Source organism: Balaenoptera musculus, chromosome 7 (assembly GCF_009873245.2).
Source record: "Balaenoptera musculus isolate JJ_BM4_2016_0621 chromosome 7, mBalMus1.pri.v3, whole genome shotgun sequence".
Classification (NCBI taxonomy): Eukaryota; Metazoa; Chordata; class Mammalia; order Artiodactyla; family Balaenopteridae; genus Balaenoptera; species Balaenoptera musculus.
Genome location: NC_045791.1, coordinates 112139928 through 112162697, shown reverse-complemented (window position 1 = coordinate 112162697; position 22770 = coordinate 112139928). Strand labels below are relative to the sequence as shown.

The 22770-nt window shown below is 48.5% G+C and overlaps 1 protein-coding gene across 1 annotated transcript; it reads left to right on the top strand.

The window, feature by feature from the left end:
• The first annotated feature begins 15854 nt into the window (after positions 1 to 15854).
• LOC118898004 (olfactory receptor 6B2-like) lies at positions 15855 to 17552 on the top strand. The gene is given in 4 exon segments (XM_036857683.1): positions 15855 to 16044; positions 16313 to 16356; positions 16469 to 16980; positions 16982 to 17552. Coding segments are annotated over 4 exon segments (1317 nt in total).
• Positions 17553 to 22770: the final 5218 nt, after the last annotated feature.

The window sequence follows — 22770 nt, the reverse complement described above, 5'->3', positions numbered from 1 at the left end:
GAAGAAGCAGGGCAACTCGGTAATGACTGAAAGAGACGCCTCCTACCTGAGACACGTGTACGTTGGTCCATCTCGCAGGAGAGCGTAGCACCTACGGGGGAAGTTTCTTGCTGGTCCAGCTCAGCAATTGATAATGGTTGTAAACACTACGATTACTGTTTCATATCAGTCTCGAAGTGAAGAATGTTTCTTCGATAGGGAAAGGCCCAGGGCACACATCGGTCCCCACAGCTCAGAGTCGAGCAGAGCCACTTAGTAGGTGAGTTGGGATGTGCTGACCTTCCCCGTGAGAACTGCCGAACGGAGCACCTCGATGGCCTGGCTATGAAAGACATTTCACCGAAGACCAGGTGAAATTTTAAACAGAACAAGACGTTCCCTCTGCCTGTTTTCTCATGAGTGCCGAGTGGGCTTCTGCCACTTAGCAGGTCCTTCCTGATGGAGCTCGGCCCCCGGGAGAGAGGGCCAGTCATCTAGCGCGGCTCAAGGGGCTGACACGAGGGCAGCGTCCCTGGGAAGACCAGCTTGGGAGAAACTGGGAACACCCTTCATTTGAAGCCTTGCCCTGTGTTGGGTTTCGGGGCTACATCTGTGTCAGACTCACAGCTCAGATCTGCAGCCAGAGTGACAGGGCCTCCAGGCGAGCTGCACGGTCTGACTTTAGGGAGAGACATCTGCTTGTTCTTGAGGTCAAGTCACAGGCAGTTAAGTTTCCTCAGCGGGTTCCTCAAAGCAGGCCCGGAAGGTTCTGTGGGGAACAACTGGGCATTTGGGTGAGTTCTTAGCCAGCAGGTGGTTGCCCTGCAGCCCGCTCAGTTGAGGTTTACGTAAATACGGCCCTTTGGGGCTTGCACTTCACCGTGTTAAGGGTGTGGTGACAGCTCAGGCCGGTGACGGCCCCGAGTTGTCCCTGCGTTCAGCATGTCACCAAGGAGCCGTGGTTGTGCCCCATCAGCTCCCCTGCCTCAGGCCTCTGTTCCTCGTTGGTAAACAAAGCTCTTGGTCCCCGAGGTGCCTTCTAGTTCTAGGGTCTGTGGTCTTCAGCAGGAGGGAATGAGCCAAGGCAAAGAAAGGGTTGTCGTGGGCCCGGGTGAGGAGTTGGCCCGTCCCTCCCAGGCTGAGGCTGTGGGACCCCAGAGGGCTCCGTGTTGGCCTTAGACTTTCAGACCAGTCTGGTGCTCAGTGAATGTCAGCTGTGTGTGTGTGCATGTGCGCACGTCCGCGTGCACGGGTCTTCTGCACATACGTAGGCCTCTGCTTACGCACGAGGCTCTAGGCCTCCTTTGCTTTCACAGAACCCTTGCAGCTTCCTCAGTACCGCGAGGCCGAGGTTCGGAGTCACTTTTTTCCTTCCTCCTCTCGCTGTGACTTGGCCGCCACCCTCAGGGGGCGGTGGTTACCTCAGGAGATGCTCATACCTTTGACGAAGAAACTCTAGCCATCGTCCGTAACATATTTTCACTCACAGTGACAAAACACAGTGTCTTCACTTTCTGTTCCTAACTGCCAGCATCACAGAGATCGGCCTGCCTGCTGGTCTGGAAAGCCTGCGGCAGGGGGACGCTGTGCCACCTTCCACCGCAGGCTCGGCTGCCCGCTGGTCGCAGAACACGAGGAAGGCAAAGCGCGACTCTGGCCGGAGCGCCTGCGGCCACTGGGAGAAGAATGGGCTGAAGGCGAGGGAGACTCCTAGGGGCTGGAGAAGAGAAAGGAAGGAAGCATTCTGCATTGGAATCCTTAGAAGTGAAAGAATAAGAATTTGTTGGAAAGCTGTGGAAAGGCAGGCGAGCAGAGGACCCCGGGACTCAGGCCACCTCTGGTCGCACCCTGCCTGTTGGCTCCGTTGGCCCAGGAGGTCTTTGTCCACATGGGAAGTGTGGTTCCCACGGTGCCCTGCTGTTCCGCTGCCAGCGTCACCCTGTTGGGGGTTGAGGGTCCGCAGCAAGCACTCGGGAAGCCCTCTGATTGGCGCACCCTCTGTCCATCCCGCCCCCTGGCCCGTGAGCCACTCACAGCTTGCAGGATTGGGAAGGCCCTTTCCTCCAGGGGCGGGTGCACATGGGGACCGCCGCTCGGTAGCTGTGGTGGGGACCTGGAGAGTATTATCAGCTAACGAGGGGTGTTTTGGATCTTTGTGAAGCTGCGGGCTCTTGGAAGTTAAGATTCCAATGAAGGGAGCCCTTCCTAAACCACGTGATCAAGCGCGTGGGTTATACAGGCTTTGGTTTTTGAGAATCTGGGTTTGGGGAGGTAATTGGAGAATAGAACTGTTTTGATGCTTTGAGCTGTTTGAGGACTTCAGTCATGGCCTTTGAAGAAACCGTCTACTTCCCCTGCCCTTAGAGTTCTCCTTCTTCCCGGGTAGAGGGAAAGCGTTCATCTCACGGTCAGCCTTTGCACTGGCCGCTTGTTGAGTAGGAAGATGTCCAGGAAGCCGCCAGGGAGAGGCGGCAGGACTCTGAATTCTTGGACGAACGCTGAGCAGCTGGGTTAGGGGCGCTTCCAAAACAAGTCGCATCTTTAAGAAGGCACGTTATTGACTTTAGAAAATTTACTGCTGTGAATTCTGCTTGGAGCCAAGATGAGAAAGTGCTGAGAAAAGGGTGCTAAAATAAAAAGCTCCTTTGTCCCTCAAGAGGCCAGAGGTGGGCCTTCGGGCGCTGGGCCTTTCCACTGGCTGTTGGGGCCTGAGTCTCAGAGCTCGGGCCTCAGCAGGGGGCAGAGGGCGAGGCCCCAAGTGCCCCGCGCAGCTCTGCCCGCGCTCCTCCCTGACAGGCTCACGGGACGAGCGGCTTCTCCACGAGCGTCCTGAGGCCTCCATGTCACTCGTCCACCCCCAGCATCAAGCCGGGGTCAGTACTGAATGGTCATGGCCGCGCTGAGGGGTCTTTTAGGTGCCTGTGTTTTGTGTGAATAATTATTATCTGATAAGTCACAAAATAAACTGCTCATAAGTGGCTTTATTTAATGGCTTTCATCATGAGGGAGTGTGATTCCGTGGAAACAGCAAGTGCTCTGCGGTCAGAGAGGTTGTCCAGGGGAGGGGACAGTGGAGTGATGTCCAGGACGGTCAGCTGGCCTGCAGGGTGACTGCGCTGGAAGGCAGCTCGTCCCTTTGTCCCTGCCGTTGAGCAGAGTGTCCCCCACATGGCAGGTGCTCGGTGCGTGTCTGATCCACGTAAACAGACGACGGTGTGATAACCGAGTCCTGGTGCTGCTGGGAGGGGAGAAGACTGACCCAGAGGGGTGCAGAGCACGGAGCTCCACGCCGGCGCCTCGTGGCTCCAGGCCCCTCAGGCCCGGGGCACCGAACTCCAGGCCTCAGGAACTGCCCACGCATGACTCACAGGGAAAGCCTGGGACTCGAGTGCTGCCATTTGTTCTCAGGTCACACCTGGCCAGAGAGAGGCTGCCGTGTGAGACCCTCAATTCAAAGACCCCGGAGGTGGGACAGGCCAGACCTCACCTGGGTCAAATAGGCCCTGCCAAACAAGACCACCCCCTCCTTTGCCCCCAGAAATGTCCTGGCCTCAGCTCTGATTGAGACGGGGATGGGGAGGCGGTGGGGGAGAAGGAGAGCTCTCAAGCCAAGGCTGTGATGAACAGCGTCCCTGGAGCTCGACTCCCCCTGGGTGGTCTTGGGACACCCGCAGCCTCTGAGCCCGTGAAGTGAGGGTACTGTGAACACCTTCCCCGTACGGGTACGAGAGGGGTCACTGAGTGAATTCGAGTTGCACCCGGAGCAGGTGCCTTGAACATGAGCTGCGGTGTTGTTTTCCCGTTGGTGAGTCACAGGAACGCCGTGTGCTCTGTGCTTGGGTTTTTCCTTCCCTAAGTCCCTATCCTTGCACAAACACTGTCTTCTCATTGCACGAGTGATTTGCCTCAGGTGACTCAGCGTTCGGGAGGCAGAGAGGTGCCGGACCGTGGCCCTTCGTCAAGGGCTGCATTCTCTCTCCACAGAGTCTACGAACAAAGCCAGGAGGCAGCCAGTAGATTTGCAAGGAATACAGGAAACCTGGCTCACGGACAAAGGGCTGAAGTGATCGTATTTGCAGGCATAGAGAACTTTTACAAAGTGGCATGAAGGAAGCGACGCATTGGAAAATGATGGGCACAGGTTACTGAAATGTCAGTTTGCAGAAGAACAAGTTCAAAGGGCCAGTAAGTACTTAAAGGTGCTCAGAATCACAAGAAGTTGGTAAAACGTCCATTAAGGCGGCAAGGCGCCGCTTTACTCACTGGAGGGCAAGGGCTTTGAGTGATGGAAGACTGCCCACGCTGCTGCGGAGGCGGGTACCATGGGACGTGGCCATGATGAAGACTGGAGACCCGGCGGAACCAGGACAGGAGGTTGGTTCCAGCATTTTCCCTCCTGGCAACAGACCGTGGAAACAGTGAACGATCGTCACTTGAGGAAGCATTGGTGCTTGCACACCACGGGGAGCCCTGCACCCCCCTAGACAGAGTGGCCTTTGACCTGGAGGGGGTTCCGTAGGGCCCTGTGGATGGGAAAGCGGAGATGCAGGAGGTGGGCTGTTACCTGGCACATTTTTACCTGTTCATCTGATATATAGAACTCGCCTCTCGTTGGGTGTGTAAAGAGGTATATTTTGGGGGTGAGTGTGTGTGCACGTACACCTCCTATACACCCACCATGGCCCACGGCTGTGATGATACCTGTGTGTATATATATGATCAGATGTGTGTGTGTGAATGTCTCACAAAAAATGGAGCTCACAGCCCTGTGGGAAAGGACAGTGAGCAGAGAGCCTGTGAAAACACAGTGTAAAGGTGTGAGGGCAGGTGTGAGAGCAGGCAGCCAGGGGCCGGCCCCACTCCTTGAGGTGAATGGGAGAGGGAACCTCAGGAGAGGGAGGGAGAGCGGCCCAGGTGTGTGCAGGGCCCAGAGGTGGGCGAGTGGGCCGCCAGCAGGGGGGCGAGGGGGCCCCCAGAGCAGGGAGGGGTGCTGGGGCGGAGGACGGCACTCACGGCTCTTCTTCCTGTCTCCTGCGTCTGCTCCAAGCTGGGGTCCCACTCCGCTTTCTCTGGTCCTTGGTTTGCAGCCGAAGCAGAGAAGGAAGGCCTGGCCTTCGAGGTCAGGGACATTAGCTCTAAAGGAGGGACGGATTTCGTGGGTGAACTCCCGAGCTTGGAGAGACTGTCAGGGCCTGGCTGAGACCTGCAGGCCGGGTGGGCCTTGCCTGGAGGAAGGCGCGCTGGGCTGTGTGCCGCCCCGCACCGCAGCGTTTTCTGCTCCGCTGAGAACTGGCCCGTGTCCTGGCAGCACAGAGACAACTCTGTGCCGCCGAAGGGCACTTGGGGTCGGCAGATGGAGGCTTCCTGTCGCAAGGGGCCTGTATGGGACCCAGATGATCCCCCAGCCGGCAGTCCTTGGCCGCTCCTGTTGGTTTCGTTTGTTTTTTATTTTTTCCTTTGACTCTTTCAACTTTAACATTTATTTTGCTGAGACTTAATTTATCCTGTCACTTGGAAGGCTCAGTTCTGTCCCCAACTGCGCCCGGAGCAGTTAAATAAATGTTGAAGGAACCTGCTGGAACTTTTGCTGCTGAGACAGGAAAACCACCAAACCTGCTGTGAAAAGAACATTTGGAACAGTTAGCTGTATTTTTCCTTTACTTAGCATCTTGCTGGTGATCCTAATAATGCCCCAAAGATGCTTTTCATTGAAAGCCAACCGTGAGCACAGCATTTATATTCCGTCAAGTCCTCAGAATGTTCCAGAGGGGAGGGTCATGTGCTCAGTTTGCAGGTGAATAAGCTGAGCCTCTCGGAGGTGACAAGACCTGCCTGGACTGGCCCTCCGAGGGGACAGAGCGGGCTTCCCCCTGGAGCAGTGCAGTGGAGCGCCCTGCTTCGGACACTCAGGCCCGGGTCGTGGTTCTACCTCTAAATTCGTTAACTTCCTTACCTCTGCATTTCCCATCTGCACAAGTGGAGGTTATAGAAACACCCAGCTGAAGAAAAAATGAAGAATTTCTGCTCAGCCAAAGACGCCATTGAGGAGTAGTCGAGCTGCAGTTGTGGGAGTATTGCAGTGTATGGAGCTCACAAAGGACTCATTCTCAATATATAAAGAACTCCTACAAACCAACAGTAAAACTCAGGCAACCTAATGCAAATGTGGGCAAAAGGCAGGAATGAAAAATTTATACGTGGAAACCTGCAAATGGCCACTGAGCATCTGACAAGATGCTCGACAATCAGGGAAATGACAGAGCAACGTCCTTTCACATTGACTTGGAAGGCCAAAATCCAGAGTAAAAACGAATGCATTCATCGATCAAGTCCCCCCACCCCGCCCTAGTAACTTCACTTCAGTGTGAGCCGTGACCTATGCGTATTACTGGTTAACAGTCCCAGAGTGTAGTCACAGCAACATGGCTTTGGAGGGCATACTGTGCGCGAGGACTGTGGCTGGCTCTTCCTTAGTGTGGGTGAGGCTCCCTGCTCAGACCTTTACCTCGTTTTATCGCTTAATCCTTACAACCACTCTGCAAGCTAGGTATTATCATTAATATTTTTTCTTCTTTAAAACTCTTTGTGGGACTTCCCTGGTGGCGCAGTGGTTAAGAATCTGCCTGCCAATGCAGGGGACACGGGTTCGAGCCCTGGTCCGGGAAGATCCCACATGCCGCGGAGCAACTAAGCCCGTGCGCCACAACTACTGAGCTCGTGTGCTGCAACTACTGAAGCCCGTGTGCCTAGAACCCATGCTCCACAACAAGAGAAGCCACCGCCATGAGAAGCCCATGCACACCACAAATAAATAAATAAACAAATTTATATATTTAAAAAAAAGCTCTTTTTGTTATGCACTGAAGTTTGCCACCCCCCCATTCATATGTAATGTTTGCATCTGGTTTTGGTATTAGAAAAACGCTGGCCTCATAGAATGAGTTGGGAATTGTTCCCTCTGCTTCTATCCTCTGAAAGAAATTACAGAGAATTGGCACAATTTCTTTTTCTTTTTTTAAATTAATTTATTTATTTTTGGCTGCATTGGGTCTTCGTTGCTGCATGTGGACTTTCTCTAGTTGTGGCGAACGGGGGCTACTCTTCCTTGCAGTGCGCCCTGGCACAATTTCTGTCTTGAATGTTTGGTAGAATTCACCAGTGAACCCATCTGGGTTTAGTGCTTTCTGTTTTGGAAGGTTATCCATTATTGTTTTAATTTCTTTAAAAGATACAGCCATAACAAGGTTGTCAATTTCTTCTTGTGTGAGTTTTGGAAGATTGAGTCTTTCAAGGAATCAGTCCATTTCATTTCATCTAGGTTGTCAACTTGTTTGGCATAGGGTTGTTTTAGTAGTCTTTTATTATCCTTTTAATGTCCATGGTATCTGTAGTTCTGTTCTCTTTGTCATTTCTGATATTAGTAATTTTTGTCCTCTTTCTGTTTTTCTTAGTTAGCTTGGATAGAGGCTTATCAATTTTATTGATATTTTCAAAGTACCAACTTTTGGTTTCATTATTTTCCTCTCTTGTTTTTCTGCTTTTAATTTCATTAATTTCTGCTCTAACTTTTATTATTTCTTTCCCCCTGCTTACTTTGGATTTAATTTTCTCTTCTTTTTCTGTTTCCCTAAGGTGGAGCCTTAGATGATTGATTGTAGATCTTTCTTGTATTCTAATGTATGCTTTCACGGTACTCCACAAACTCTGATGAGTTGTGTTTTCATTTTCACTTAGTTCAAAATATATTTAAACTTCTCTTGAGATTTCTTCTTTGACCCATATGTTATTTAGGAGTAGGTTGTTTAATATCCACGTATTTTGAAATTTTCCAGCTATCTTTCTGTTACTGATTTCTAGTTTATTCCATGGTGGGCTGAGGGAGAAACTGTAAGATTTCTTTTATTTTAAATTTGTTAAGGTGTTTTACAGACCAGCAGGTGATCTATCTTGGTGAATGTTCCAAGCAAATTTGACAATAATGTGTCTTCTACTGTTGTTGATGAAGTAATCTATAGATGTCCATTATACTGATTGATAGCGCTGTTTTCAACTATGTCCTTACTAATTTTCTGCCAGCTAGAGTCACCCATTTCTGATAGAGGAGTGTTGACATCTCCAACTGTAATAATGAATTCATCTATTTCTCCTGGCAGTTCTACAACATTTGCCTCATGCATTTTGATGCTCTGTTGTTTGGTGCATACATATTAAAGTTTGTTATATCTTCTTAGAGAATTGACCCCTTTATCATTATGTAATGCCTCTCTTTCTCTCTCCATATATATATTTATATATGTTTATATTTATAATTTTAAATAAGGACTGGTAGCAAAATATATAGTGTATATATATTTTTTTCTTCCTATCTATGATTTGTGTGGTAGGTAGGCAACTTCCAATATGGCCCCCAGAAGATCTCTGCCTCCTGGTTTCATGCTTTTGTTTAGTTCCCTTCCCTTGAGAACTTTGTTACTTCCTTCTAATGAGTAGAACATGGCAGAAGTGATGATGTGATTCTTCCAAGAATAGGTTAGTTATGTAAAGACTGTGGTCTCTCATTTGATCTCTTTCTTTATCTCTCTCTCCTTCTCTGTCTCTCTCATCATTTTCTCTGAGGTAAGACAGCTTTCATATTGTCAGGACACTCAGGCACCATATAGAGAGATCCACTTGGCAAGGAAGTGAGTTATCCAGTGAGGAACTGACATCTGTTCACAATCACATGAGTGAGCTTGGAAGTGGATCTTTCAGCTGATTACAGCTGCAGCCAAAACTTTGACTGACTTCAAAGTGTTGCAGCTAAGCTGTTCCCAGATGGGAGACCCTCAGTAACTTTGTGAGATAATATATGTGTTTGTTTTAAGCTGCTAAATTTTGGGATAATTTGTTGTGCGTTAATAGATAACTAGAACAGATTTTGGCACCTGGAAGTGGGTGCTTCCATAACAAAATGCTAAAATGTAAGAGTTGCTTTAGAACCAGGCATTGAGCTTTGATGAGGTATTTGTGAAAGTCTAGGGTGCCTTGAGGAAGCTATTTATAGAAGCCCCATGGTCTTTGATAAGGGCTTACAGGAAAGTGAGGGGAGTTTTATTGGAAACTGAATAGAAGGGACACCAGTTTTGTAGTGGCAGAAAGTTTGTTAATGCTATTGCCCGCGTTAATGAGGAAAGTAGGAATTATGGTTAATGAATTGAGACGTCTTGCTAAGGAGTTTTCCAGGCAAAGTGTTGGAGGTGCCACCTGTTTTCTTTTTGATCCTTATAGTAAAATGCAAGAGGATATAGATAAACTAAATTAAATGCTATTAAACAAAAAGGAGCCAGGAATCTGTGGTTTTGAAAATTCTCATTTTCTCCAGATGACAAACGGTGCTTCAATTAAGAGATGAGCTCTAAGAAAAACTCAAATCCAGGGCACTGCTAGGAAAACGGGGAAAGAAATCAAGCCAAGGGTGTGACCATGAAATCCTTTGTTAAGACCTTAGAAGGATCTGAAGTGGTGCCTCAGTCATAAAAACACTTTCAGAAGAGAATAAGGATACGCCCCAAAGACCCCTTTACTCACACGATGGTACCTCTGTGTGGCACAAGGACATTGTCTGCCAGCAGAATGCCAAAGTATAGAAGGAATTGCCTCAAGGAGCCCCAAGATTTGCAGGACACCTTCCAGGTTCTTAAAAGAGTTAAATATGCAGAAGCACCACCAGCTAGCTGTGAGGAGGGCAGTGATAAATCAGAATGAGGAGAGGCCTTCTGGTCCCCGGGATTGTGTGTATGGGCAGAAGTCAGGGTGAGAGAGCTGTTTAGCTAAACACATTTTACACCTTTCATGTAAAAGGAAAGATGGGTCAAATAGCAGAACTGAGAACCCAGAGGGCAGAGCAAAGAGCCAGAGAGAATTATTCCCAGGCAGTCCAGACATAATTAAGGAGCTTCCAGAATTTCCCAGCTAGATTTCAAACTTGCTATGGTTCAGTGACACCTTTGTGCTTCCCATTTCCTTCCTTTTTGTACAGGAATGTCTATAGACATTATCTTACTCCTGACCCACCATTGTGTCTTGGTGTGTGGGGATGCAAATAACTTCTCTCTTTAGTTTTACAAGTCTACAGATGGAGAAAAACTGTCCTCAATGAGCCATAATTAAGCAACTACACCTGAGGAGCCTCATCCACACTTGGGCCTAATATAAATGATAAGATTCTAGACTTTGAGCTGATGCAGTAATGGGATGAGATTTTGGGAACCCTGGGATGGAATGAGGAGTGTATTATTCATGTGGGATAGAAATGAATCAAATGAATAGAATACACAAAAATATGGGATGTATTTCTGAGATTAGATTATGAAACAACTCTGGCTTCCATCTTGGGGTTTTCTTCTTCCCATCTCCCGCTCTCTCTCTCTCTCTTTCTCTCTGTTTCTGTCTCTTATTGCTTATTCTGGAGGAAGTCAACTGCAATGTCATTAGTCAGTGCTGTAGAAAAGATGCATAAATGAGCTTGGAAGTAGAACTTTTGAGTCTTGTCTGTGGACATAGGAGTGATCTTGGGAGTGGACACTCCCCCAGTTGAGCCTTTAGATGACCACAGCCCAGAATGACATTTGATTTCTGCCTCAAGAGAGACCTTGAGCCAGAACAACCCTGCTAAGCTGCTTCCACATTCCTGACCCATAGAAACTGTAAGATGATAAATGTTTTGTTGTTTTGTTTTGTTTGTTTTTGGTTTTTTTAGCCTCTAATTTTGGGGTAATTTATTAATTGGTAATAGATAATAGAGCTTTTCTAGTTTCTTTGCATTTCCATGTAAATTTTAGAATTAGCTCATAAATATGTACCCGAAAAAAGAAAATCTGTGAGGATTTTGATTGGGTTTGCATTGATTGAATCTATAGATCAAATTTGGGTGAATTGATATCTTAACAGTATAGAATATTGCAATTCATGACCAAAAATTACCTCTCCATTTATTTAGGCTTTCTTTAATTTTAAAATTAGTGTTTATAATTTTGTGCGAATATATCTTGTGCTTATTTTGTTAGATTCACACTGAAGCATTTCATTTCTTTGGTGCTATTGTAAATGGTACTTTTAAAATTTCAATTCCAATTGTTTATTGCTAGTATATATAAATATTATTGCTAGTATATAAATATTTTGTATGCCTACTTTGTATCCTGAAATTTTGCTGAGCTTATTTATTGTCCTAAGAGATATTTTATAGATTCTTTGAAATTTTCTGTATAAACAATCATGAAGTCTTCTTAACTGGCATTATCTACTAAAGTTAAACTGTGACCCAGCAATTGTAGTTTACTTGGTATATTTGCAGTATAAATCAGTACTTACAACCCTCAAAAGATATACAAAAGATTGCTCATAGCAGCTTGAGTTATAATAGCCCCCAAAGTGCAACAACTCAAATGGCTGTCAACAGTAGAGAGGATAAATAAGTTTTGTATATCTATGTGATAGAATACTGGGCAGCAGTGGGAAAGAATGAAGCACTGCTACATGCAACAGCATGGATGACTTTCACGGGCACTGTGGTGAGACAAATAAGCCAGACCAAAGAGTATACATTATGTAATTCCATTTTCATAATGTTCAAAAGCAGACAAAAGCAGTTTATGTTATTAGAGATCAGAATAGTCGTCACCCTCAGAGCAAGGTATTAATTGGAAAGGAACACGAAAAAGCAGGCCTTCTTTGGTTCTGAAAGTGTTTTCAGTCTTGACATAAATGGTAGTTTCACGGGGATTTTCATGAGAATCACTGAGCTGCACACTTGGTATTTGTGCATTACGGATGGGGATGGAGGAGATTGGAGGACCTCATACGGAGATAGTGACCTTGGAGGTCACCGAGGGAGGGCAAATGACTACAGAGAGATGAGGGACAAGAACAGCCCCCCAGAGGGCACTAGCCTGAGTGAGAGGGTCCCACCAAAACTGTCTGGGTAGGATGGCCAGGGTTGTTTGGAAAGAACAAGTATTGGCAAAATAATATCAGACGCTGAAGAGCGAGCTGGGACTGCCCTGTGCGATGCTGACACGTGTGACTGATAGAAGCTGGCTGATATTCCCAGCAAAGACAGCAGGGCCAGGCCGGACAGTGAAGTTCCTGGGAGAAGCCACTCTTGACATCCCGCAGGCAACTGAAAATAAACTGCAGTCCTTGCCTCTCCCTGGAACTGAGGAGAAACACCATGCCTGGTTGGGTTGTTCGGAGGACGCAAATGCCGCATTGGGGAATACTGCTCGCTCCAATCCACGCCCTAAAGAAGGCCATATTTCAATGGGGGACTGAACAACAGCAGGTTATATCTGAGTCGCAAAAAGCAGTAGCTCTACCATGCCCTTGGCCCTGATGATCCCCACTCAGTTATGACTCTGGAAGAATCTGTAAGTCACACTTTGCAGACTGGAGCTCATGGCTAAAGCCCGTGAGTGCCGCCCAGTGGCAAACACTGGGATTTTGACCAGGGCGGTTCCAGACCCAGCGGTGATGGCACGCACCATCTGAGAGACAATCACCAGTTGCTGTTGGGCATTGAGTGTGAGTGTCCCTAAGACTGAGGACATAAAATAGTCCTGAAGCCGGAGATACCCATAACGTCTTGGGTGATGTCAGAGAAACACTGCGATGAGGAGGGACTTCCACGATGACATGGCAATGGACGTTCAGGAGCATGCTGCCAGGGAGTGGGGGGGCCGGTTCCTCGTATTCACGGGCTGGGAGCCTCTTCGCCCATGGCTGGCTCGAGAACCACCTGCGGAGTGGCCAGATCCCGCTGCCACATGGACAACGTCCTAGGACCGTCTCTTGATTGACCAACCATAAGAGTCTTGGTTTAGGAAGGGCAGCTCAGCGTGGACGGACAGCGTCCTGTCCGGGCACTCCAGGAGGCTGTAAACGGGTCCTGATGGGAAGAGACGCTCCGGACAAGGCTTTGCATACCCGATGGTAGATGAAAATGCTGAAATACTGTAAAAAGACTGGAAATAAGATACTGTACCGATTTGGACCACGGAGCTACATTTCTTCAAACCCGGGAACACGCTTTACAGCCCACGGTGTCCAACAGTGGGCAAAGAGACACCGTATCCGGTGGATACATCATGTAGCATTTCATCCTCAGAGTAGTGGTTTGATAGGGAGTTGGAAAGGGTCATCGAAACGCTTGTGTAGAGGATACGTAGGACTGGCTCCCTCTCATCACGAGGGGGGCCGGGAGAGGGTCCCTACGCAGTAGCCCCTCCTTTGCTGGGGGAGGGGGAGGGGACATGCAGTTCTCAACTCTCCTCTTCCTGTGCAGCGGTCCTGGGACCAGGGCTGCCACCGCAGGTGCTGGAAGCAGGGAAGTCCCCTCAGCAAGAAACTATAAGGATGCTTAAACCTTTAGGCCAGAATTTCCGAGGGAGCTGAGGTGACTTGTGCCCCATTCTCTCTGGAAACATTGGAGCGGGCGGGGAATGCAGCGGTGTGGTCGGTGGTTGAGGAGGCCCATGGACTCTGCCCTTGGGTGCCCCCCCATGTGGGGGGAGCAGGCTGAGGGGGAGGCCCTTGCTGGACTGGCCTTGCTGCCAGGATTCTGGACTAGCACAGGGGCTGAAACTAATGTCCCTTGCAAAGGTGGAAAAGTTTGGGCTAAAATCAATGACAAATGGAGAGAAAGAAAGATAACACCTGAGGGCAAAGGAATGCAGAAATGTGGTCTGCAAGGAGGGAAATCCAGACAGCTTCCCAAATAGGACACGGGAGACCCCCTGTGACTTTGAGAGAACAAACATTTCTTGAACAGTGCCAACCTAAAAGAAAACGTGAACCAATGAGACTGATAACGGAGAAGGCATCTCTCCATTAATAAGGAGTAACTTCCCTCTATCAGCACCATGGGCCAACTTAGGTCACACGTCTACCTGAAGCTGAACTCTTTCCAAGGCAACACTGTGAGCTGGTTTTCTGAATTCTGGGTTCTTGTGGATCTATTGAGGGCAAATGGATGTAACAACCACGCTTAGTATACAGGCTTAGACTAATTAATACTCTCCCAGGAGTTAGGAACAGGTGGTCTTGCCCCAAGTCCCACGGACTCAGTAGGGAAGGGATGGGCACCCAGAGAGACTGGTGCCCAGGACTTCTGTTCATCAGAAGAAATTAGTGAGAGGATGAAGAATGGAGACTATACCAATATACAGAGTGGAGAATATACTTGTAATACAAATAAATTACCAAAAACACCTGAAGTTATGAATACAGAATTCAAATCAATGAAAGAAATACAGTGAGTTCAATTAAAAACAAGTAAAAGACTAAGTCTTTTACCAGGGGGTAAGAGGATAAGGGGTAAGGAGGGGAGGGATTAATTGGGAGACTGGCATTGACACATACACACTACTATATATAAAATAGATAACTAATAAGGACCTACTGTGTAGCACAGGGAACTCTACTCAATACTCTGTAATAACCTATATGGGAAAAGAACCTAAAAAAGAGTGGATATATGTATATGTATAACTGATTCACTTTGCTGTGTACCTGAAACTAACACAACATTGTAAATCAACTATATTCCAATAAAAATTAAAAGTACTTTTTTTTACTTTTTTACTTTTACTAAAGTAAAAGACTTAAGTAGTTGTTTCTCAAGAAAGAGAGCCAACTGGACGCTAAATATATGAGCAGGGGCCCAATTTTATCAGCAGCTAGGGAACTGCACATTGAAAATGTAAGAAGATATCCAAATGGACAAAAACGTATAAAAATGTGAGCTCCATCCACACTCTTCATTAGTTGGTTTGTTTTTATTGCGTGGACGTAGTACAGTTTGCTTGTTAAAGGACATCTGAGTTATTTCCAGCTTTTAACGATTATGAAAAGAGCTGCTGTAAACATTCGTGCACAGGGTTTCGTGTGAATATACACTTGGCTTTACAAGAAACTGCTGAGCTGTTTCCCAGGGTGGTGGTACGACCAGAGTTGCAGCTGCGCCAGCAGTGTCTGGGAGTTCCCGTCTCCCTGCCTCCTGGCCAGCAGTGAGGTTGTGGCTAGTGGTGGTGCACACTTTTTCCTGTGCTTTTGGCCGTCCTTTTATCCTCTTTGATGAAGCGTCTGTCTGCCCATTTTGTAATCGGCCATCATTTTTTCATTCCATTGGCTTTCCCGAGAGCAGGAAAGTCACTGGCAAATTGGGGTATTCATAAGAATGACAACCTCCCCTCTGCATCCTCCTCCCCAGGTCCAAGCTCAGTGATTCTCCAACAAGGGCAGGCCCAGACTCCCTGGGCAAGCACAGGTCTCTAGGTCACTCCCGTTTCTCCTGCCAACACAAAACCATCTTTTGGAAATGTTTGCAAGACGGGCCTGTTTTGGCTGAGACTAATACAATGGTGTGTGTGTGTTGATTACATAGATGGGGGAAAAGTTCTTATGCCAGAAACTCAAATTTCCCTGCCCCTTTGTGAGTAATAACATCCATGAACCCTGAGATAGGGCAGGGTCCCCACCAAGTCCATCGCCCTGGACCACGCCACGGTCATGGCACATGGAGCAGCCCCTGTCCCCAAGCAGGAGTCATACCCCTCCCCAGCCCCAAAGGAAGGGGTAGCAGAGGTCTTGGTAAGGACAGTGCTGTGTGGCTGGAGACTGAGTGGACGGGGGGGGGAGGGGAAGCTCAGTCAAGGGCCTGGACACCTGGACAGGGCACAGGGGTGTCAGCAGTGAAGCCCAGTAGGGCTGTGCCCCCAGCAGACGTCACCAGCAGGGGCCGGAGGCCCGGGATGGGAGATTCCATGCTAATTGGTACTGTGGGCAGTTACATCTCTGCGGAGGGGTAATTGGACCCTGGAGCCCCACATCTATGCGGGATGGAGAGGAGGCCAACAGCCGTTCTTCCCGGCGCCGCCTTTGAACTGGCAGATGCTCAGAGCCAGGCCGGCGCCTCAGGACGGGCCAGGCCACGCTGGGAGCCGCCCGCTCAGGGGTCAGTGGGCAGAGAGGAGAGACGCCCGGCCTGCGCTGGGCTGGGGGAGGCCAGGGACACCTGCGGCTCTCCAGGTAGGTTTCCGCGGGGTCCTGCCCCTCGGTGAAGTGGCTGGCCTGGCTGCCTCTGGACCTGGTCCCTCGGGGGGAAGTGTTTGGGGCGGGGCCAGGCTTGAGAGGTCCCTCACCACCAGCGGCCCCCGGCCCTGATCTCACAAGGTGGGGGCTTCCTCCCCGCGTGCTCCACCCCCCTGCACCCCGCATCTCCAGCATCCTCCCCCCGAGCTCTGAAGTTCTCCACCGAGGGGCGCTCTTGCCACCGCCCACTTTGTCCGCCCCCCAGGAGACGCCCCCCACTCTCGGAACATGGGGGAACCCCTGCCCAAGGTCTGCTTGTCCCTGCCCTCCACCCCAAGCTACTTATAGGAGGCTCTCCCCTCTCTCCCCGACCCAGGCCTGCCTGTCCTGTCCCCCTCCCGTTCCCTCCCGCCCTCACAAGGAGGCTGCTGAACCTGGACATGGAGGGACGTTTTCATACAGGAACACTCTTTGTGTCTATTCCCCGTTTGCTGCAAAGCCAGAGCGGGTGTTGGTGGGAGAAGGGGGTGCAGGCTGGTGCTGTCTCCACTTTGCTCACGTCCCCTATCGGGGGTGCCCTGAGCCTCAGTGCAAGGGACCCCTGATTTGGGGGAGAGCTACCCCTGCCACCTGCCCTCCGGCCCCGCATCCTCCCCTCCGGCTGCAACACCTGCTCTCCCTCCTCTTCCTGCTCACCTCCGTCTTCGTGCTGGTGGAGCACCTGGCCGTCATCCTCACCTTCTGGGGCAGCTCCTCCCTCCACAGGCCCATGTACTACTTTCTGGGTATCATGTCGTCCCTGGAGATCTGGTACGTGTCTGACATCGTCCCTAAGACGCTGGACGGCTTCCTCACGCAGCGGGGACGCGTCTCCTTCATTGGCTGCATGACTCAGCTCTACTTCTTCAGCTTCCTGATGTGCACCGAGTGTGTGCCTGGCCTCCATGGCCTGCGACTGCTGCCAAGCCATCATGACCATGGGGCTGTGCGTCCAGCTGGTGGCCTTCTCCTTCGTGAGTGGCTTCACCACCTCCGTGATCAAGGTCTACTCTATCTCCAGCGCCACGTTCTGTGGCTCCAATGTCCTGAAGCACATCTTCTGTGACATCTCCCCCATCCTCAAACTGGCCTGCACAGAATTCTCGACCACCAAGCTGGTCGACTTCGTCCTGGCCTTCATCATCCTGGTGTTCCCGCTCGTGGCCACCATGCTTTCTTACGGACACATCCCCCTGGCTGCCCTGCGCATCCCCTCGGCAACGGGCTGTCGGCGAGCCTTCTCCACCTGCGCCTCCTACCTCACCATGGTCACCATCTTCTACATGGCCTTGATCTTCATGTACGTCTGGCCCCAGGCCATTGATTCCCGGAGCTCCAACAATCTCATCTCTGCTGTTTACACTGTCCTCACCCCAATCATCAACCCCTTGATCTACTGTCTGAGGAACAAAGAATTCAAGGATGTTCTGAAAAAGGCTCTGGACTTAGGTCAACTTTCACAGTAGCGCAATTAAATGTCCTACAATCTAACCTGTGGTGACAATAAAAACAACCTCTTACAGGACACTTTACTTTCTTTAATAGTGACAATTTATGTAATTAAATTTAATTAATTAATTAATTAATTTAGTTTTGGCTGTGCCACTCAGCTTGCAGGATCTTAGTTCACCCACCAGGAATCGAACCCACGCCCTCAGCAGTGGAAGCGCAGAGTCCTAACCACTGGACCACCAGGGAATTCCCACTTTACGTTTTTTAAAGTAAATTTTTAAATGAAATTTAGCAAACCTACAGAACTGTGAATAAATAATAAGTCTTCATCTGGATTTGTTTTCACAAAAGAACCACACTTATGTCACCAGCACCCAGATCAAGAGTCAGAAGCTACCCTCACGCCCCCGGCCCCAAGATTTCCACTATCCGGACTTCTATCACCAGATACTACTTTTGACGTTTTTGAGGGTTTTATGAATAAAACCATGAAGGATGATTTTACATTTGACCTCTTGCATTCATTATGATGCTTGAGTGAATCCTCAATGTTTCTGCATGTAGCAATAATACACGCATATAATGTGTAATATCCCACAGTACAAATACATCACAATACATTTATGCATTTTACTGTTGGGGATAGAATTATGGATACTGCCTATTATGGGTAGTGCTGCTGTAAATAACTGGTTTGTGTCTTTTCGTGAATGTACATACAGTTTTGTGAGCTGTGTGCTAGGCCAGACCTACGTACATAAAGGCTATGCCTACAGTTCCTGCAACAAAAGATTCATGTATGATCAGGCTTCATAGAAACAGCAAGACTGTTTTCCCAAGTGGGTGCATGAGAATTCCAGTAGCTCCATATCCTTACCAACACTTGGTATTCTAAGCATTCTCTATTTGCCATTCTTCTGGGGTTGCAGAAGAAGTTCTCACTGCAACCTTAACTCACATTTCCAATGACCAAGGCTGCTGGGCACTTTTGTAAGTTTAGTGGTTTAATGTCCTTCTGGACATGCCCTTTCTGAAGGGCCCTTGCAATCAAGTCTTTTGCCTATTTTTATATTGAGTCACTTTTTCTTAACATGCAGGAGTTCTTACATATTGTGGGTCCATGCCCTCTGTTGGTTATATTTACTGCAAAAATGCCCTAGTGTCTGGGCTTGCCTTTCATTCTCTTAACGGTGTCTTTTGATGAAGAGAAGTTCTTTATTTTTATGTCCAATTTGTTCATTTTCCCCCTTTAGAGTTAGTTCTTTACGTTCCATTTGTTTGCTTATTCCAAGATCATGCAGATATTCTCCTGTTTAATTCCAGAAGCTTTATTGTTTTACCTTTCATGTTTAGATTCAGTCCATCTGAAACTGATTTTTATTTATGGTATGAGATATGGGTCAACATTAATTCTTTTCTATAGGGATATGAAATTGACAAGAACCCACTATTTATTGAAAAGACCATGCTTTCCCCTATGCAATGTCACCCTTTTCATAAACCAAATATCCATCTATCTATCTATCTATCTATCTATCTACCTGTCTACCCTCATCTCTTTTTGGACTCCTCGTTCTGTCCCATTGGTCTGTCTATTCCTGCACTAATACCATGCTGTTGTAATTACTACAGCTTTTTCATATATCTTGATACCTGGTAGTAAATCCTCTGTCCTTGTTCTTTTTCTTCAAGATCGCCTTGGTTATTCTTAGTCCTTCCCAAATGGGGGTTGGGGGAGATACATTTTAGAATCAGCTTGTCAATTTCAACAAAAGAAAACTTGGGGGGCTTTTTATTGGGATTGTATTAAATCTATAGATCAATTTGGAGGTAACTGTCCTCTTTACAATTTTGAGACTTTTAATCCAAGAATAAGGCAAATCCTCTCTTCATTTACAAGTCCTTCAATTTCTCAATACACTTTTGTGGTTTTCAGTGTAGGGCTGTTTCACATGTTTCTGGGGATTTGAGTTTTTTGCGTTTTTTTAAAAAAAAATTCTAACACAAATGGCATCCTTTCTTTTAAATTTTTAAAGTTAAAATTCAAAATTTTTCTCTCTCTTTCCTTGTTGCTGGTACATAGAACACAATGTTTTAAACTTTCTTCTTGAAACAATTACAGATTTACAGGAAGTTTCAAAGAAAGATGGAGGGAGGTTCTGTGCACCCTTCACCCTGTCTTCCCCGATGACACTGTCCTACATGATGGTAGCCTCCACATTGGGACACTGACTTTGATGCAATCCACGGAACTTAGATTCTACCAGTTATACATGCATTCACCTGTGAGCGTGCACCTGTGTGTGTGTGTGTGAGCGTGCATATGCAGATACGCTTGTAGCTCTATGCTATTTTGTCAGCTGTGTAGCTTTGTGGACCACCACCATCAAGATACGGAACGTTTCCATCACACACCCCCATTCCCTAGCCTCTGGTGACCACTAATCTGTTCTCTATCTCTATATAATTTTGTTATTTCAGGGATGTTATATAAGCAGAATTATACTGTATGTAATCTTCTGAGATGGACTTTCTTTACTCAACATAATTCTCTCCAGGGATCCAGGCTGTTGCCTGTATCAACAGTCCATTGGTTTTTCTAGTCGAGCAGTGTTCCATGGTATGGATGTACCACACTTTGTTTAGCTGTTCACCTTTGAAGAACAGGTGGGTGGTTCCCAGTTTTTAGCTGCTAGGAATGAAGCTGCTACGAACTTTCATTCGAGTTTCTCTGTGAACCTAAATTTTCATTTCTCTGGGGTTAATGTTTAAGACTATAATTGCTAGGTTGTATTACAGTTCATTTTTAGTTTTACAACTTTTCCAATTTGGAAACTGCCAAACTGCTCTTTAGCAGAGTGGCTGTACCTTTTTACATTCTTACTAGCAGTGTATGAGTGAACTAGCTTCTCTTCATCTTCTCCACCATTTGGTGTTATCACTATTTTTTTAATTTGGCCTTTCTGATAAGTGTGAAGTGGTATCTCATTGTGGATTTAATTTACATTTTTCTAATGGCTGATGACGTTGAACATCTCTTCATGTGCTTATTGGCTATCTGTATAACCTGTTCAATGAAATGTCTGTTCATGTCTTTTGCCCACTTTTTAATTGGATTACGTGTTTCTTACTGTTCAGTTTTGAGATTTCTTTATGTGTTCTAGATGCGAGTGCCTGGTCACACCTGTGGTCTGCAGGTGTCCACCCCCAGCCCCATCCCCAGAGTTGCCTTTTCATCCTCTAAGGGTTTCTCACAGAGCAAAACTTTTTTTTTTTAATTAATTAATTAATTTATTTAGGCTGTGGTGGGTCTTCGTTTCTGTGCGAGGGCTTTCTCCAGTTGCGGCGAGCGGGGGCCACTCTTCATCACAGTGCGTGGGCCTCTCACTGTCGTGGCCTCTCCCGTCGCAGAGCACAGGCTCCAGACACGCAGGCTCAGCAGTTGTGGCTCACAGGCCTAGCCGCTCCGCGGCATGTGGGATCTTTCCGGACCGGGGCACGAACCCATGTCCCCTGCATTGGCAGGCGGACTCTTAACCACTGCGCCACCAGGGAAGCCCAGAGCAAAACTTTTTAAAAATTTTGATGAGGTCCAATATACCAATATTTCCTTTTTTGTATTATGCACTTGGTGTCAAGCCGAAGAATTCTTTCCCTAGTCCTAGGACAGTGATGTCCGATATTTAATTTAAGGTTATTTTGTTTCCTACGGGGATCACTCTCCCTTTTTCGTTAGGCCATCAGTAAAAGTTGTTAAGCACAGAACTTTGTCTTGGGAAGTGAGATGAAGGATGTGTGTTTGCTTGGGGTGAAGCAGGAAAGACAACCGGAGTGCTGGAGGGAAGATGCGAACGGGGTGGACAGTGGCGCAAGGCCAGAGAATCCGACAGGGAGGTGTCCCCACCCTCAACCCCCCGGACTTCTCAGATGTGCTGGCAAGGACACGGAGCGTCTCAGACATATCGGAATGTGGAGCCAAGCCTTGGGTAATAAGCGGTGACTGCACCGGGCCGGATGACTTAGGGCTACCTGGTCACACCTGCTCATCCAGCTGTATTTGAGGTGCACCTGTGATGCGTTAGGAGCTTTGCTTGGGGCTGGGGCACAGTGGTGTAGGGTCTGGAGGTGGCCCACGCTCTCGGACAACGCAGGGTGTAGAACACTATTCTCTCAGTGTGGCTCATCTACATCAGAATTAGCTGGAAGCTTGTTAAACACATTTCAGGGCCCATCCCAGATCTTCTAAGTCAGACCCTCTGGCATTGGGGACTAGCAATCTGTATTCTGGACAAGCAGGGATTCTCTTATTAGAGAAACATCCATTGAAAGGACCTTCGTTTTTACAACTCCATGATCATTCTGAAAAGTTGAAAACCAAATGAAATTTAAACAAAAGAAAAGTTAGGGTGTTAAAAACAATAAGCCCGAGGAGGAGAGTGAAGATTATAAAACCTTTTCAAATGGCAGGCGTAGTAGGTGAGAAATCTCACGTTAAAGTCACCTACTAACCTGAGAGGAACTGAGGCCCCAGGTCATTGGGTCGATCGCGGTTTTAACGGGGGAATGAGGACAGCTTTTGTTTGCACGTTACTCAAGGTGTCAACACCACCAGGCGCGCCAAGGGGTGTGAGACCTCTTAGACTTGGAGCCGTGAGCCAGGCGGGGAGATGGGCCCTGGGGAGGTGGAGGACGCGCGGATCTCAGCCAGGCCGGCCCTGCTGGACGAGCGCCGTGGGGCGGGAAGGTCCGTCTACGGTCCTTCTTCAGAGCCTCTCGGACGCCCGCGCTCGTCCTGGGTCGCTCTCACAACCGGCCCTCCTTTCACCCCCCGCCCCAGCCCCAGGCCGCCTTCCTAGCCTCGGGTGGTTTGTGCGCTATGGAGACACTTTCAAGGAAGTGGTTTTGAAGTCCGCACCTGCCGGTCTAGGGAGTTCGGGAGGGTGGCGAGCGTCCTGGACGCGGGATGTGCTGCAGCAGTAACTACGAGGTCTGGGGCGGCCTCGGCTCCCCGCACTGCGCGCCCTCAAAACCGGGCAGTGGGCAGGCCTCCCCCTGGAGCCCGGGCGGCGGGAGGCCCTCCCCTTGGAGCCCGGGCGGCGGGCTGGCACGACAAGGTCCAGAGGAGGCGGACGCCAAGGCAGACCCGAGGTAAATCAGCTCCGACTGCGCTCTGCGCGCCTGCGTCCGCCGCCCGGAAGTTCCCGACAGGCGCGGCGCGGGCATCCCGGCCGT